The sequence below is a fragment of the Lissotriton vulgaris genome, chromosome 2_1 (assembly GCF_964263255.1).
Source record: "Lissotriton vulgaris chromosome 2_1, aLisVul1.2, whole genome shotgun sequence".
Taxonomy (NCBI): Eukaryota; Metazoa; Chordata; class Amphibia; order Caudata; family Salamandridae; genus Lissotriton; species Lissotriton vulgaris.
In genome coordinates, this window is record NC_141687.1 from 997,942,823 (window position 1) to 997,961,379 (window position 18,557).

General features: G+C 44.2%; 1 protein-coding gene across 1 annotated transcript in view; it reads right to left on the reverse strand.

Moving 5' to 3' along the window:
• Positions 1–1,682: 1,682 nt before the first annotated feature.
• Positions 1,683–18,557, reverse strand: part of CSRNP3 (cysteine and serine rich nuclear protein 3) — a 336,425-nt gene continuing 319,550 nt past the window's right edge. The window contains exon 5 of the mRNA XM_086956591.1: positions 1,683–4,554. Within this exon, the coding sequence (XP_086812717.1) occupies positions 3,478–4,554 (1,077 nt within the window). The 3' untranslated portion in view covers positions 1,683–3,477. The remainder of the gene's footprint in view (positions 4,555–18,557) is intronic.

Genomic DNA, 18,557 nt, shown 5'->3' on the forward strand with positions numbered 1-18,557 from the left:
TTCATCTCCCCTTTGTTTCCTGCAGATGTATGCCTGGGCAGTGCCTTTTGCCTCTTTCAACTCAGCAGGCTCCAGCTAATTCTTCAAATGCTACCCTGCTCAGACTCAGACGGGGCTCTACCTCAACAGCAGGCACCTCATGATGGCTAGACACCTCTATTAAAGAATTTACTTGCCTCTTTGCCCCTGTTTTTCTGAAGCTACGAGGTATCCCTTCACATAGAAAGTACAAAATGATTGTTCTGATGTTCCCCGACAATTTCCTCTAGGGCCTGTAGTCTCTAATTTACCCTGAATGGCCATCTGCACTCTAATAGCAACTGGTGCCAACTTGGAATTAGACAGATCATTGTTTAACAGATTGACCACTGGCAGAAAAGTAGAAACCACTACTTTCATTCGGCATTCACTACTTCCCTGCCCATTCACTTCAGGGTAATCAAAGCCATTGGCCTCAATTTTTCGTGGACATTGATGACATTATATAAATGTACCTGTCTAGCAAAACCACCAACACCCCAGAACCACCACAGTCTGTAAGGCACTCATAACCCCACTGCCAGGGCCTATTGGAGGTACCTGACAATGCCATCTGACACCTTAGCGAAGGATTCAGTGTCAACTTCCAGCCCACCTACAGAAACACTGCAAAACTCATTCATTCTGTTCTCCTCAATAGGCCAATCATTACAGAGAACCCAACACACGCTATTCACTTGATGAGACTACCTCCGATAGGACTGATCTCCCTTCTCAAGTTCAGAGATAACGTGACTACTTGAAATGCCTCTTTCAGGGTGTCAATGAGTTCTGAATTCATCAAAGGGTCACTCTTTCCAATAGAAACTACCCTGGGTGTCTTTGGGTCCTCCCTTCCTTAACTACACTTTGAAGACATTTGGGAAAAAATCCCTTTTGTTATTATTGTTAGCATAATGGGCCTAGTGTGATTAGTGGGGCCCGATTCCATCTTTCGTGTGGTTTCTGTGTGTTTTTTTGCTGCATAGCTGACCCACTGCATAGGCATGGTCCTTGGGGTTAAACAAAGTATCCACCAAAAGCCTGTGACAGTCTCCAAAACAACTGTTGAACATGTGCTCCTCTGCACTCTATAGGCACAATACTTTATATTGCTAAACATTAGCGACCTTACCCCACACTTTGGGAACTTAGAAACAATGCCCAACTAAGCTTACCCATTTGTGGACGATTGACAATTTGAAACTAACCCTGAATTTAAGGTACTTTGCAGTGGTCACCCAGTAGAAAAAAGCTGCCTCATTTTAGGGTCCATGGTAGGTGACTGCCTTCTTAGGAACTACGGGCCCAAGTTCGAGTCTTGGCGTCGGATCAACATCCTGCGATTCTGGGCAAATCACTTAATCTCCCTGTGCCTAGACAACCTCATGGCCGATTAGCCACGCTATACAAAAATCGATGTATTATTATTTGTTTATAAAGATCATAAACTTTAGCATTTCTATGGATTACAATTGAACATAATTTGGAAGTGAGCATCAATCTCACAAAGAAAACGTTTTTTAATAGGTATAAATGTGAAAGGAAAGAGGGAACATAAATGATGAAAATGGAGTGAAACAGTGCGATAGTCAACATAACCGTGACTTTTTTCATAAGAAGAATGATGGGAGAGAAAAAGAAATACTCAAGGAAACGAGGAACAGGTTTGAAATCTTATTTTTTTTCTTCGAAAAAACACTTTTACAAAGTTTTTTGTTTCGTTTGAATATTAACACGTAGTATTCTGCAAGCACACTATTTTATTCTAAAAATGAGCCACTCTTACAGAGGCTGCGCTCTTCAAAGTACTTGCATAATATCTCAAAACACTGAAGCTTGACGAATATAAAAATGAAGAAGCATAAACAGTAAAAACAACAGCAAGGCAAATCTACATTTCAAACAAACAGGTACTTAACATATACTTCATATCATAAGAACAACAAAATACAGAAAAAAGAGTATTAAGTGGCATATCACATTAAAAATGTACACCTTTATATGAACCATTGTCCAGCAAATCCCTTAGCGAGCATGTAACTTGTTGGTAGCTGCTCCGTAAGGTAACATGAGGTAAAAGAAAATGCATGAGATGCATTGTAACTATGCAGCAAAAAAGTTTTTAAAAAGTTGGTAACATGATGAATCTTCAGAAAATTACGCTCTAAAACAGACACCATTTATGGTCCTCGAGTCAACCAATAACTTCATGAAATGTTAAAAAGATATTCTGGTAATTTGATTCTGAAATAGTATAGAATTTCGAGTAATTGTTGAAGGTAACTGGAATCTACAACCAGCGAGTATTGGTCCATTAAACAGACAGCCTGTCCTTAGAAATATTTAGTTGCTAAGATATGTAATTTACAATATTTATTGATTGCAAATATAACACCTGTTTTTTCGCTGTGGAATGCAGACCACCCATCGCTCCCCTTTCACTTGGAACTCTCAAGCCTGAGGCGCTGCATCGGCTTGAAAGCTGCCCTGCTCCACATTTAACAATGCAGTTACCGGAAGGGGGCGCTAAAGTGCGTTAGTTGTTGAAGGTACAGTAGGGGAAAAAGTGCTTCACGCAATTGAATTATTCATCTTACCTTGCACCAGGTGGTGAAAAAGTCGAAAGTAACACTAATTTGGAGCTCTATTTCTGCATTTACACTAGACATCTGTGAGTAGAGCACAAGACAAACAGGCTTCCAGCCTCCGAGCCATGCTCTGTGTCCACCAGTCTCATTCCAGAAACCATCCTGCCATCAATGAACATCAGTCTGGCCACCGTTGGCATAACAACGACGTCAGACAATAGATTCAATTGGTCACACATATTTCTTTAAAAAAAACAAAAACCAGTGCATTTTACAGGATGCAACGTTCCGCTTGGAGCAGTCACATCCAAAGCTTTACACAATATTGTCCTAGATGCATTTTTTCTGAGCATGCTCTGTGGAACGAACCACAGACCCCTCGGTATTAAATGAACATGCTGTTCATTTTTCTTTTTAAACATGAATACTAACGATACACCAAACGTTCATAAATATGTCACATAAGGAACAATCAAATCTATTTTTTTCTCAAAAGTGATTTCACATTAAAAGTTCTCCTCTGGCATGGTCAAAAACAATGACTTAAAAATATCCTATTTTTAAAAGATCAGAGCATCAGAAACCTGATGATTTGATCTGCTATTTTGGCAGTTTTTTTAACAAATAATTTACTTTTAGATATGTACAGATAATATTTCAATAGCATATTCTTTTTTAAGATAATCTGCCTTCTCTAATGTAATTAGAAACTCTTGTTTTGTGCAAATCCACAGTCATGACGTCATAAGGGTGACACTACACAGTCTTGCCGTTTGTTTTCATAAAATATGACTTGTTTAGGAAAACCAATTAAATACAATATCCTTAAATAAAATAGCTTACAAGTACATAGACATGATTAACAGAACTAAACGGTTACTGGTTCCACCACAGGCGATTTGATACATTCTTCATGTAGCTTACTACTTTCTGAAAGGTTTACTGACTCCTTGGTCAGTAGTTCGGGAACACTTTGACTGTTGCCATTCAAACTTGGGCAAAATCCATCCAAAGGCGGGCTTTTCAAGTAGGAATGAAATTCCAAGTGAGAATTGCTAGGCCTGCGTTCAGGATATGGACGGCCATGAGGAGTGCTGTTGTCGCTTTCTGAGGAGGCACAACAAACTATCACAGAGGGATTAATTCCGGGACACCGAGTCACGTCGCCATTTTCTTCAGAGGGCTGCTTGTAGTCCACAAACTGTTCTACTGTGATGTTGTAGGGCGCCAAGGCAAGAGTACCGTTCTTAACCGGGTCCTGTCCTTGGTAGGTCTCAAGAATCTGGTTAGCAGTGCTACTGGCATGATTCTCTATTTGGTAATAAATAGGTGAGGATTTGGGGTAGAAGGAATCATTTTTAGAGTGGTTTTCGAGTACAGATGTGCGATCGGAATAGCAAAGGACTGAAGGCAAAGACACAACCCCTGTTTGGGTTCCCATCACTTCCCCAAAACCTTCAGGTTTGTCTTCATCCTCACCATCTTCATCTTCATCCTCCTCCTCTTCATCGTCGTCATCGTCATCATCATCCGATTCACTAGGTGCCAAACTTTGTGTGCTGGAATCAGTGACTGCACTGCAGAAACTACTACCATCATCCTCCTCCTCATCATCCTCATCCTCATCTTCACCTTGGCAATCCAATCCATCAAAGGACTGGAAGTGCATAATTGCAGTCTGAGGCTTGGTGTCCATTTCACAGTTGTCTACAATAGAATATTCCACAGGGTGTGGCACCTGGAGCATAGAACTATCACGAGCACTTATTTCAGCAAGGCAACCATTGACCACTGAAGCTTGCTGCTCTCTGCTTTTTTCCAACTCCAGTTTCATTATGGTGTGCAAAAAATGAGTCCTCACCCGAATGGGGTTGAATTCAATTCTACCCGCTGCATTACTGCAACCTTCCTTGGTGCAACCACATGGAAAAGACATACGGTCTACCTGCAACAGTAAAGGACAAAAAGAGCAATCAAAAAGTGATGCACTTATAAAGAAAATGTTCATCATCATATATAGGTATACACTTTCATGTGTCAAATAAGAGCTTTCGGCTTTGTCACAGTGGTCATCTCTTGTGTAGTAGCAGCATGCATTAGTGTCATGATTATTAACACATGAAAATACAAAAGAGTGATTGAAGTTAGAACATTGAGGAATAGTAATGTGCGAACTGAAAACCTACCTTGCAAAAATATTATAACTCTTTGCACATACTTTACAGAAATGGCCATCAGATTTATCCAGTGATACTGATAGAGGAGAGGGATGAAAGGGAATACTAAAGAAAAGATAATGAAAAAAATAATAAATCTATGTACAGCTTAACAAAAATACAATGTCAGTAGACTTGTGTTTTCAAAGGTTCGAGGAGCCCAGCTCCAGTATTTTGTTTCAACAGTTTACTTTTGTAGCAACACAGGATGTTCAGCTAAGAAATCTAAAGACAGAGTTGGAATACACAAAAAGCATACAAAGACAGCGAAAGCTACAAAGCTTCCTCAATAGGATATGCATCTGCTACACAAGGGACACATTATCAACTTGGATGTGGAAGTTAGGGAAATTGATATGGCTGGACTGCAGCAGTCAGTTCTAACAGTAGTCAAATGTCACTCGAAGGGTTATTGCCAAGGCCGTGTTGACAACTAAATTGTAATGCATTTGGTCAGAGTGACTCAAATGAGTTCTACAAAGGGGCGTGGCTTAGCACCCACTCAAAATGGCAACAGGCTAATCCATGGCAGCTGTGAAGTATTTTTCATCACATACCTACAATTTTATCACCAGACTACTGAAGTATTTTTCATCACATACCTACAATTTGGTCACCAGACTACTACTTTTAATTTCCAAATGAAGCAGAATACTTTCAGAACACAACCACATTCACAGGTGACAGCTCAATGGGCTGTTTATCATCTTTACTGAGAGGAACGCTCCAGCAGCTGCCATCTCATCTCCTCTCATGAGGTGTTTATTAAACTGGGCAGAGCTTCCATACTAATGGCATAACCTTTTGACCGTGCAGCCCTCATAAATCTCTCTGCTGTTCTGTGTGCTGGTAAGTTTAATTTTCAACAATTTATCTCTTCAAGTTAGCATTTCTATTTTCTGAAGCACTGCAATAGACTGTCATGTGAAACTGTTTAAACTACATTTTAACTGCAGTTCATTTGACGATAATTCCCTGTACCACCCTTTATTTTATCATTTATATTTAGGTATGGGGAAAACTATTAATTTAAAACTACACACCCCTGGCATGGCTCACTCTCAGTATACAGTGGATACTAAAAACTCTTTCTTCACTGGAATCCAATATGGAACATCCCGATATGGGATCTCAAGATTCTCATTCGTCGTCCTCTTGCACCTCTACAATTTCTTATAAGCAACCCTCTAAACAAAAGGCCAAGAAAAGATCCTCCATCACCTGTTAAACCTATTTCCTCTATTCCTATGGAGCTCCTTCTAGATGAGATTTGTGCCTTGAAACCCAATATCGAGAAAAGGAATACAAAGCTTCAGCGACTGAACAACAAATATCTATGATGTAAAATAAAGTTGCGAACATAGAACATCAGATGCTTTCTATTCAGGATACTGCTCAAGATGTAAGGCACGTCAAAGAAGAAGTCTTATATCATAATAAAGTTACCGAAGATTTAATAAATTGAAATAGGGACAACAACCTTTACGTCTCTGGCATTGCGGAGGAAACTGAGGGCTCTCAACCTATTTCCTTTTCACAAGATTTTCTTTCAAAACTTTTGGATGTGCCTGAATCCACTAAGATTAACATACAACATGCTCATAGACTTGATCATCGATCCAAACATGCCTCCTCATCACAAAAACCTCGGGGTGTTTTATATTTTATTCTGGAATATCAGGATCTACTCACAGTTATTAAAGCAGCAAAAGCCAAAGGACTTGTTACTTGGTCAGGAAACCCATTATATTATGTTCAAGAATATAGCTATAGCTACAGCAGACAGACAGCAGACATTTCTAGACATGCAACCTGTGTTACATTCCCTTTGCGCCAGATTTGGTCGTTTCCATCCGTGCTTCTTTAAAGTAACTTACAATAACAAGACAACAAAGTACGGTTATTCCTCCATGCTGCAGAAATTTATTGACAACTGTAAAATGGAAACAATGGACACTTCTAAACACCCTTTCACTTTAAAGCTTCATATAACTTTCTTTTTATGTCTCACATTGTTGTTGCTGTATTTTTTTAATGTCAAGTTCAACCTACCATTTAATTTAATGTTTTATTAGTCTTTTAAAGGTATTTCTTTTAGCGTTGTGTCCAGCAAACCCTCCTAATTTCATACCCATACCTATGGTCTGGAAATCTCCCCTCCGGCTGCCTCTGGAACTCGTTTTTTGTCATCTTCCCTTTTGTGGTCACACCACTCCCGATTATTTTGTCCTAGTACTTGGTATGTCTTATTTTGTTCCTGTCAACATCCTTGTTTCTTTTATACTTTTCATGTTTTCTTTTCTCTGTCTGCATTTCCTTGTCTTTCCTTCTATTTCCATACTCTCTCTTCTTTATTTTGTATTCTTCATCTTGCTCCTTCTCTTTCAATGTGCTATTTCCTGCTATATTTCTCTCTCTGCTAAGAAATGTACGTTTTTATTTTTCACTCGATTAAACAATTTACGTAATTATTATTCTTTACTTTTAAAGTACGCATATTTCACTGCAATTCTCTATTCATGGCTTTACGTATTATTACTTGGAATGTAAAAGGGTTAAGCTCACCTATTGAACAACAAAGAGTTCTTACACATTTAACCAAATTAAATGTGGATATTGCTTTGTTACAGGAAACTCATGTTACTGAATTGTAGAGCAAAAATCCTGTTAGACTTTGGGTGGGATATGCATTTTCCTTAGCAGGTAATGGGAAACGTAATGGAGTTGTAACTCTGTGTAAACAATCTTTGGATGCTACCTTGTTAGCACACAAATCAGATAAAGAAGATTGATGGTTTCTCGTAAGATCACAAATAAACAAAATAGCAATATATGTTTTTAATATTTATGCCCCCAGACATCCTGATAAAATATTTCGGCCCTAAATTACACACAAACTGATTTCTGAGGACTACCACACCTACTTTTGTTCCTTCCTACATTCACAAACAATTCACCACAGCCATCAAACAAAGATCCCTTATTGATTCCTAGAGAATTTGCAACCCCTGTTTACAAGAATATACTTTTTTCTCTCCTGTACATTTCTCTCAGTCTAGGATTGATCACCTTTGTGTCTCTAACCCCTTATCTCAACACATCTTATGAGCTGAGAAAGGCACCATTTTAATTTCTGATCATGCACCGGTAATTCTCGCTCTAGACCTCCTTCCCCTTCCCCCAAAGTTAGAAGTTAGAGCTTCAATATTTCTCTTTTATTTGATTCCTTTTTCACACAACGCGTTGATACTTTTATAACCAAATCTTTTGCTCTGAATGAAACTCCTGACTCATTTCCAATTATTTGGGATACATTCAAAGCTGCTGCAAGAAATGTTATCATTACTTATGTTTCCACTAAAAAGAAAATACGTTTTAAAAAAGCACCAGATTTATGCAAACATTTTTAGACCTATTTCCTTAGTTAATTTTGATCATAAGATTTTTGCCAAGATTCTGGCATTATGCCTTGATCCTCTCCTCTCCAATTTAATTGGTCGTGAACAAGCTGGTTTTGTTGAAGGTAGATAACTCTCTGATAATACTAGGCTTTTCTTAGATGTTCTGGATAAATCTAAAGCTAATACACCTGCTTTGGCAGCCATTTCCTTGGATGCTGAGAAAGCTTTCGATTGGATACACTGGAAATGTTTATTGTTCACACTTTCATGGTTTGGTTTTGGGCAAATGTTCATTAACTTAGTCTCTCTTTTATATTCTTCCCCTTTTGCATCTATATCTGTCAATGGCCTAATCTCCTCTCCTTTTCGTTTACACAGAGGTGTACGACAAGGCTGTCCCCTATCTCTTCTTCTTTTTATTCTGGCTCTCGAACCATTTTTATCTAAAATTTGACAAAATAGTGCTACACAAGGATTCAAATATGGAGATAAACAAATTACATTTTCAGTCTACGCTGATGATATTCTTTTATAAATGGTCTCTCCTGATTCATCTTTACAACCCTTTTTAAACGCAGTTTCCACTTTCCCCTCACTTTCAGGATATCAACTTAATTCTGACAAATGTGAAATCCTTCCACTTTACAAATGGTATATCAACCATGATTTCCTCCCTTCAGGATTTCTTTTGAGCCCAACAAAAATGTAATATTTAGGCCTTTGGTTCACTACTTCTATAAAAGACACTATATCACTCAACACTACTACGTTACTGTCTACTTTATCTAACCTTACTTTACGATGGAATCAGCAATTTCTCTCCTGGTGGGGTAGGGTAGATTCTATTAAGAATATGTTAGAACCCATCATTTTTTTTTTTTTTTTGGTGCAAGACGCTTATTAAGTACCGTTAAGTGTACACAGCATACTGCCACAACCCAGAGGCCGGCTGCTATAGTGCAAATCGTCAATCAATAAGAAAAATAGTCAATCAACAGTCCCCACATGCAGTGCTGCAGAACAGCGCATTAATGCATTAACAGTACATACATAAGGAAAGCACATCAATTCGTCTCACTTTTGTCATTTTGTTGATAAACTAATAAAACAGAACAAACCCTAAGCATGTGCAACACATTATTCACAGTAGGGGTGGAACCGTGTGGCAGCCGTGTGGCCGGTGGACAGTCACAGTTCACAGTAGGATGGAGACATCTGGGGGGCAGTGGGGGGGATGGATTGACAACACAGAAGGACTAAAGTGCTATATCGGTTTATGAGGTTCATTTAGACTCCGGACCATCCCTCACCTCCTCACAGGGTCGGCCCACTAGCACCCCAACACAACAATTCCAGCTCATACATCATCAACATGTGAAGACTCTGTTATCAAATGGCATTGCAGCGGGGCCCAGATATCCGTGGGCCTGGAGGAGGGTGGCAGCAGTTCCGCATATGTGTGAAGTTGTTCCTGGCAATACACCAGGTCACCCATCCACTCCTTAAATTTGGGCGCCCTTCCCCTTCCCCATCGACAGGCCACCCTACGCTTGGCCAACAACAGTGCCATCGCCACATACTTGCGGTGGGCCGCCTGTAGAGATCGACATACCCTAACAGAGCCATTACAGGGGAGGGCGTCACCGTTGTGTTTATCATTGTGGAAAGGGCCTGAAACACCTGGTCCCAGTACCGGAGTACCCGGGTACAGCCCCAAGCAAGATGCAGAAAATCAGCCCCAGGAGCCCCACATCTGTCGCAGGTGTCAGCATCCCGCAGCCCGAATTTGTGTAAGCGTGCCGGTGTGTAATATAATCTATGCACAAATTTGTAGTGAATGATCCTGTACCTGCTGCTGGAGGAGATGCGTTCCGTCTGCTGCAAGCAGAACGTCCACTGTTTATCAGTGAGGGGAACAGGCAGTTCCCTATCCCATTTCGCCCTTGCAGGGAGCTCAGGGTACTCAACGTTGGCACGGACCGACCTATAAAGTGTAGACACAAGTTTGCAGGGGTTCTCAAATTGCAGTATATGCTGTAAAGGGAGTAAGACAGGGGGCTCGTGTGGGAAATCTGGCGTAAGGGCCTGCAGGCCATGTCGCAAGCGCATGTAGTAAAAGATCTCTAGAGGGGTAGGCTGTATGCCTTCATATAGGTGATCTTTGGTGCGGAATGTGCCATTGCTATATAAATCCCCCCACGTGCGCACATGAATTTGTCAGCAGTCTCTGAAAGCCAGTTTCTTGCAGTAGCGGCAGTTGTGGGTGATATGTCAGGGGAAGAAGGGGGGCGTAAAGCAACTGCAGGCCCAGCATCTCACTAATGCGCAACCAAGCTGTAACCATGCTAGACAGCGTGTTGGGGGTCTTATCCCTACCTTCCACTATGGTGTACAGTGCTCCCTCTATAGGCGTGGGGTGCGCTAGCCAATGTTCTGCTGCCAGCTGTGGCATGTACCTAGGCTGTCTCACCCAGAAATAGGCGAAATGTGCCTGGGCCGCCCGGAAATACAGTTCAAAATCAGGCACTCCGAACCCGCCCTGAGCATAAGGCCTGGTTAGCACCTCCCATCGGAGCCTGGATGTCTTCCCACCCCTCACCAATTTAAGCAATTCTGATCGAAGCCGCTTAAAGAAATACGCACCAGGGTAAAAGGGTATATTAAGAAACAGATAAAGCAATTTCGGGAGCACAATCATTTTAACAAGGGAGGCCCTCCGTGCCATTGAAAGGGGAAGTGTTACCCACCGGGAGACCTGGTCACTGATCTTGTTCATTGCCGTACCATAGTTAGCCCTCATGAGCGCCTCCCTATCCTTCTCAATGTGAATACCTAGGTACTTAAAGTCTCCTTCACACCATGTAAGTGGATAGTCCAGTGGGAATGCAAGTGTGGAGGCTGTGAGGGGGAAGATACAAGATTTAGACCAGTTGATCTGTACTCCTGCGAGGGCCCGAACCTAATGAATTCCCTAAGCAAGGGGTGTAAATTATCGCCTGGGCGTCTAACATAGAGCGTGATGTCATCCGCGTACATGGATATGAGGATCTGTCTCTGGAAGCATCGCAATGCGCTGTCCTTGTAGTGTTGTCGCAGCTTAGCAGCGAGAGGTTCCGTGGCTATGGCAAAAAGGAGGGGGGACAGGGGGCACCCCTGCCTAGTCCCCCTAGAGACAGCGAATTCCGGGGAGAGCTGCCCATTAATAAGGACCCTGGCCGTTGGGTGCGTATACAACAGTTTTATCCATGAAATGAAAATTGCTGGAAAACCCATGCGTCCCAGCACTCCAAAGACATAATCCCACTCCAGCGAGTCAAACGCTTTAGTGGCGTCTAGAAATATGGCTGCCATGGGCAAATCCTCATGGACCGAGTCATACACTGAGAAGAAGGTGCGAAGGTTGTGGGACGTCGCCCTGCCCGGGACGAAGCCAGCTTGGTCTGGAAGGATAAGGTTTGGCAATAGAAGACTAATGCGCGTGGCGATGAGTTTGGCAAGGATCTTTACATCACACGTCAGCAACGAGAGGGGTCTATAAGAGTCGCAGTGCGAAGCAGGTTTCCCGGGCTTAAGCAGGGAGATAATCAGCGCAGTTCTCATGGACGCGGGGAGGTGACCCACTTCCAGAGCATCCTCATACACTTCCCGCAGCACCGGGGCCATGAAGTCTATGTATGTTTTATAAAATTCAATAGGGATGCCATCAAGCCCCGTGGCTTTACCCGATTGCATACTCATGATGGCCTCACGGACTTCATCCAGCTCAAACGGGGCACTCAAAAAGGCCCTCTGAGAGTCACTTAACCACCCCAGCGCTACATCAGTTAGGTAGTCGTCTAGGGACGGCCTCTCTGCCCCAACGGAGGTGTACAATGCGCTATAATGGCTGACAAATTCATTAAGTATCTGCGTGGAATCCCTGAGCAGAAGCCCCTCGGCGGTTTCCAATTCCAGTATGACGGTAGGCGTCCTCATAAGCCTGACTGCAGTAGCTAACGCCTTTCCAGGCCTCTCACCCTCCCCATATCTTCGTGCCACCCAATACTTGTGCCTAAACTTCGCCTCGCGCGCAGCTTCATCTGAATATTCAGTTATCAAATCTCTTATCTCAGCAAGCGTGTCACCGTCCGGGTGTATACGGAGGGCCTCCTCCGCTCGCCCCAGCCGGGCCTCCAAAGCCTTCAGTCGTGTTAGTATAGCCTTAAGGACTCCAGAGCCCTTCGCAATACAGAATCCCCTCAGTGTAGCTTTAAATGCATCCCATATGGTCTCAACATCTCTCACAGAGTCCTTATTCCGTTTAAAAAAATCCAAACATTCCTCCCGAAGCTCCTCCCGAAACTACTCATCCAAAAGCATCGCAGGCTGCATACGCCACGCTGTAACCGGGGGGCCTAATTCCGCCCCTCGTAGGGCAATATGAACCGGGGCATGATCAGAATATGTCCTGGGGAGGTGCCGCGCACATGTCAGTGAGGCATAGAGGTGAACGGTTAGAAAAAAATAGTCAAGCCGAGCCCAGGATTTTGCCTGTTCAGTGAAGTGTGTACCCTCCCCCTTCGGCCCGCAGTGTGCGCGCCACGCGTCTACAAGGTGATTTTCTTCCACAATGGCGCGCAGGACCTCCCGTCCTTTCGTGTAGTGATGTGGAGCCTGGTGTGAGCGGTCTAGGGTCGGGTTAATGGCTACATTAAAATCTCCCCCCCATATTATGTGCTGCGACCCAGTCTCCACTATTGCAGCCCACAGTGTTTCAAAGTATTGCGGGTCATCCACGTTAGGCCCATAGCAGCAGGCAAGGGTTACTGTCATGCGCCCCAACCTGCCCCATACCAAACAATATCTCCCCTGCGCATCCGTCTTCGAGCCAGCCATGTAAAAGGGAGTAGATCTTTTCACCAGTATCACTGTGCCCTGGGCATAGGAGGAATATGATGAGAACGCAGCGCATGAAGCCCATTTGTTACCAAAGGCATGATTTCTGTGAGGTGCAAAGTGTGTTTCCTGTAAAAAGGCTATATGTATGTTATGGCGGTCCAGGTAGCCCAGAATGTGCCTCCTCTTTCGATGATCTCCCAACCCCCGCACATTCCATGTGAGTATATTCAGACAGGTGTCCCCCATTCAGAAAGCCTACGACATAACCGAAAAATCAATGTGAAAAGACATTCCATGCTTCCACCAGCATGCACGTCGTGTGTCAGCCGGCCCGACCACTCTTTGCGGCCAATAGTCCCCCCCTCCATAGTATCTCCAATGTACCACCACACCCCAAAGCAGGTAGGCGGTCGAATAAGTAGTAGTGCACATGCTAAAAAACAAAACCAAACCGTTAAGCCAGAACAAACCCAGGTGCCCAACCCAGTAATTCGTAGAGAGCTTCGTCCAGCAAACAGCTCATCGGACGTGCCCCAAACCTTAGCAGGCCACCCGACAAATAACCCCTCCCTTCCTCTTGACATCAACACAAGATAAAGAACAGTCGTAAACATAGCAAGCAACCGAGGTTGCAGGCCCAACTCGCTTAACGCAATGGCTGTACTCCAGTCTGTCATAGTTGCAGCACCCGTAGATCGGAACCAGCGTTGCCCGCCCCCCTCCCACTGAAGCACCCCCAACTCGCCAGCACCCGTTGCCCACCCCCCTCCCCTAGCAAGCCCGCAACAGTAAAACATCAAAAGTGCAATTTGCAAGGTCTGTGGGGTACACCCGTTCGGGGTTCTCAGAGGTGCACCATCTTCCACCCACATTTCTCTTCCCTCCGTTCTCATCCACTCTTACCGTCTCTGTCCAGGAGGGGGAGATAGCATGGGGGTGGGGGCCTGGCATGCAATGGCACCCGCAGGTCCACCCGACCCGAGCCTCCCGGGGGGCCAGTTGCAAGCGTTCCAATTCGAAGCATTAGTCGACACAAACCAGCGAAGTGTGTAGCATCACAAATATCGTTCACTCCGACCCAGAGTCGTGTCCGCCGTCCACATTTGCAGCTCTCCGGTCTCGTTTAGGCAAAGTTTTAAGGTAGTCCTCGACCTGTTGTGGATTTAAGAAGAAGTGTTGCGTGCCCTGGTGGGTCACCCGCAGCTTGGCGGGGTACAGCAGCGCATAGTCTATATTCAGACCTCTCAATTTCCTCTTTACAGCCAGAAATTTCCGTCGTTGCTCTTGGACCACCGGGGTAAAATCAGGGTAGATGGAGAAAGACACTCCTTCATAGGCAAGGTTTTGATTTGCCCTGACCGCTCTCAACGCCGCATCCCGGTCTCGATAGTTGAGCAGGCGTGCAATGATGGGCCTCGGCGGGGCACCGGGCTGGGGTTGGGGCCCAAGGGAACGATGGGCCCGTTCCACAATGAACTGCTTCGAGAGGGCCTCCTCTCCCACCGTGGCCATGAGAAGTTTTTCGACGTAAAGCTCCATTCGCCCCGTGTTGGTCGACTCCGGAATGCCCGTGATTCTTACGTTGTTCCGCCTGCTCCTCGCTTCTAACTCCTCATTTTTGGCGGCTATCACCCTGAGCACATTATCCATGCGGGAAAGCCTCGTAGCCTGCGACGTTGTGGCATCCTCGGTTTCGGAGAGTCGGCGTTCCGCCTCCGTTAAGCGCTCTTTATGTATGTCCATTTTCTGGACGATGCTGTCCATTCTGGCGGATAGCCTGTCCACCTTATCCACCACCGTGGCAAAGCCCTGTCGCATCTCTTGCAGCATCGTGGCGATCTCCGGGACCATGGGGGCCAGCTCCGCCGCCGGGCTCCTCGGTTGAGCGACATCCCCTGTCTGCCTGGTCGCTTTCTTTTGCGCCGCGGGCTCAAATTGTAGCTTGGGCTGCCGGTTGTCCGGTTTCCCCATGCCGGTACAGCAGTGACGAGAGCGGTGATTGTGGGCGCAGAATTCGCACCGTGGATCCGAGCAGCACAGGGAGGCTCGGCGTGCGGGCGGCACCAGGAGGCAGTTGTACTCCGGTGCGTCGCCAATAAGCCGGGCCCCGCCGTAGGTCAAAAATCGCCCCAGGGCATCAATCCGGTCGATTTCTCCGCGTGGCTTGTCAGTGGTCCCTCGATAACTGCCAAAAATTATCGATGCGCTCAGGTCCGGCGCGCTTGTCAGCTTACGGCCTACACACCACGTGGCAATCCGGGGCGTCGCGTGAATTCCAACGCCGCCGTCAGTGAGGTCCCAACCTGAGGCCGCCTCCGCTTCGGCTGCAACTCGCTCTAACTCAGCAACCACAGGTCGTAGGGCCCCCAAACTCGGACAGGGTGGGCAGCAGCAGCATATCTTCCCCCCAGGCGCGTTGCAGGTGGGTGGGCGCAGATTTGAAAGGATTAAAGCAGGATAGGAATGCCAGGCAGCCGGAGCCTCACTAAAGTGCGGCCATTCAGCTCGTGCGCCCTCTAGCGCCCCCCCTAGTCCCCATCATTCTTAGCTATCTTTTAGTAATTCAAATTAACTTTCCAACCTCTACTTTAAAAAAATGTATTCTAATCTCACTGCATTCTTAGGGAATAATAAAAAGAATTGTATATCTTTGTCCAAATTACAAAGGCAAACGCATAATTTAGGAGTTAATTTTCCTCACTTTCAATCTTATCAAAATGCTTTCTTTTTAAAACATTCAATACATTTTCAAGATGGACCACCCACAATTTCATCTCCCTTACGGTCCGAATTGGAGTTATCTTTTATTCAACCTTTCTCTTTTGCAGAATTTTTGTCCTTTACTCAGCACCCTTCTTCCATGTCTATTCTCGAAGATTCTTGCAGAATATTAAGTCCATTTTATATTTCTTCTCTTTCACCACTACATCAATTCCTTCAGATCTCGTTCTTGTATAATATATGAATTAAAACTATTTTTTAGAAAGCCTGGAGAGATAAAGGTCTAGTATGGACTCATCAATTGATACATAACCATTCAACTATCTCTTTTTCACAAGCTCAATCCATCTTTCACTTTCCTCTTTCATATCAACACAAATTACAGTCACTGATTTCTTCCATTTCTACCACATACATTTCTCTTTATTAGTTACCCATTTCCCCTCTTCCTATTTTACCTATACCATCATTACTGCGAATTGCCCCTACTGCTTCTCACATATATATGCACCTTACATCTCTCCCTGTTGACGGTCAAAAATCAACTCTAGAATTACAATGGGAAGAAGATCTACCCTCCTCCTTTCCTTATCTGTGGGGGAACAAATTATGGCTTAAAATTCGCAAGACATCACATGCTGCCAACACAACTCAAACATTCTGTTTTTTATTTATAACCACCTTCTAAACACTTCTGTTTCTTTACACAAACTTGATAGCACCACTTTGTTGTCTTGTTGGTCCTGTTCTGCATCAATTTATGATATTTAACATTTTATTTGAAGGTCCAAACACATATCAATTTTGGTTACAAGTGTGGAAACAAATTAACTTGTACACTATCCTTTACTAATTTATTTGCAGGTTGTCTTTCTGAAGATTGACATTGTTGTACTTTTTTTCCCAAACGTATTTTTATTAGCATTTGGTTCACACTTCGCAATACTGTAGCAAACAATAAGCTTGAATAACTTTACATTTTGTAGTATACTAAGCGGTGACGAAGTTGACCATACATTATGAAAGAACTCAGGCCTCCTTTATATAATATGCAAATAAGAGTCCAGCTTCAAACATTGAGGAAGCACAACATTTTGAGATTAATTCCATACATGCTCAACCAGTCAATTTCTTTATGATGAGTTTTTTTATTCAAACCGTTCCAACGGGGAAGGTCCACCCGATAACTAACCCACCCCCCCCTCCCATATAAAAGAAATAGTCAGTGGTGGTGGTGAGTATGTTGTGCATTTTCTGGCCATACATGTAAGGGGCGAACCTCAGAGCGATTCACAGAATTGCCTGTCCTCATCTAGTCTCCCAGATGGGAGGGCCTCATCGACTATACCCTGTTCCTGCGAGCATATGACCTAGAACTGGAATAGATGCATGTCCCTGATAGAGGGTGGGCAGACTGCCAGGGGGAGACCCTGCGTAAGGTAAGTAACTAATGAACCCCATTTGTATTCAAAGTTCTTATAGTCATCCCTGAAAATATCCGAAATTCTCTCAAGGCAAAGGATTTTCCAGAGGCGTGAATGCTATCAAGAAATTGTGGGTGCTGCTTTCTTCTTCCAGGCTTCTGCAATCACAATTTTAGCAGCCTCCAAACAGGTCCACATGACAGCTTTGTCTGCCTTGGTTTGGTGTTCGAGTGACTGATCCCTAACGCCCAAGAGAACTCCCTCTATGGAGGTTGGTATGGGGTACACCAGCATATCTTTAATGTGTGCCAGTATCTTCTCCCAAAAAGGTTTGATTGTGGGACAATCCCACTATTTGTCCTAGAAATCTCCTGGGAGACCACATCCTCTCCAACACATATCAGAGGGGTTCGGAAATATCTTTTTAAGTTTGGTGGGCTATAAATACCAGTCCATCAAAGTTTTAATGTGAGTTTCCGCAATTCAAGGGAGTGGTTACATTTGGCAATATCAGACCAGAGCCACGTCCACTCCTTATCGGACATCTCTCTTCGTGACACATCCTCGCACATGGACATGTCTCTGGGATTGTGAGGTGGAGAGCAGGGAGCTATATAGAAAGGAAATTACCCCCTCATAGAGCCCACCCACTGCACAAATTTTTCAAAAATTGTTCTCTCTCGAGTTGCAGAATCTCTAATCTGAGGGGTGAGAGCCCAGTGCTTGAGCTGAAGGTAGTGGAAGTATTCGCCCGGGACCAAGCGGAACTCTCTCTGGCAATTCTCAAAGTTAAGGATATCATGATTATGGTATAGGTCCCACAGCATGAGGCAACCGCCCTCTCTCCATGGGTCAAAAGGGTCTTTGTGAAAAGCGGGGGGAAAAGCCGGTTGAAGTGGATCGGTCTATATGGTGAAGGAACGTGGTCCAGCCTTCTCCCCAAGAAACCGTGTCCCAGACCTTCAGAGTAGTGCAGGTGGGAGTGCTAATTAAGCATGGACGGGTCTGTCTTTCTTGGGTTTCCATATGAGATCCCATATTGTCTTACCTGCTATTGCCCTGTCCATGTGTAACCAGTGTTTCTCTGATTCCCTCTTGAACCACTCTGTCTCTATCCGCAGCTATCCTCAGCTGCTTTATAGTAGAAACCGAAGTCGGGGAACCCTACTCCTCCTGCACCTTTTGCTCGTTGCAAGGTATGGAATGGAAGACGAGCCCTGCCCTTTTGCCAGATGGAGCGGATGATTAGTGATCGAATTTTGGGGAGTAGCTCTCTGTCCAAATAAATGGGTAGTGCTTGAAAAAGAT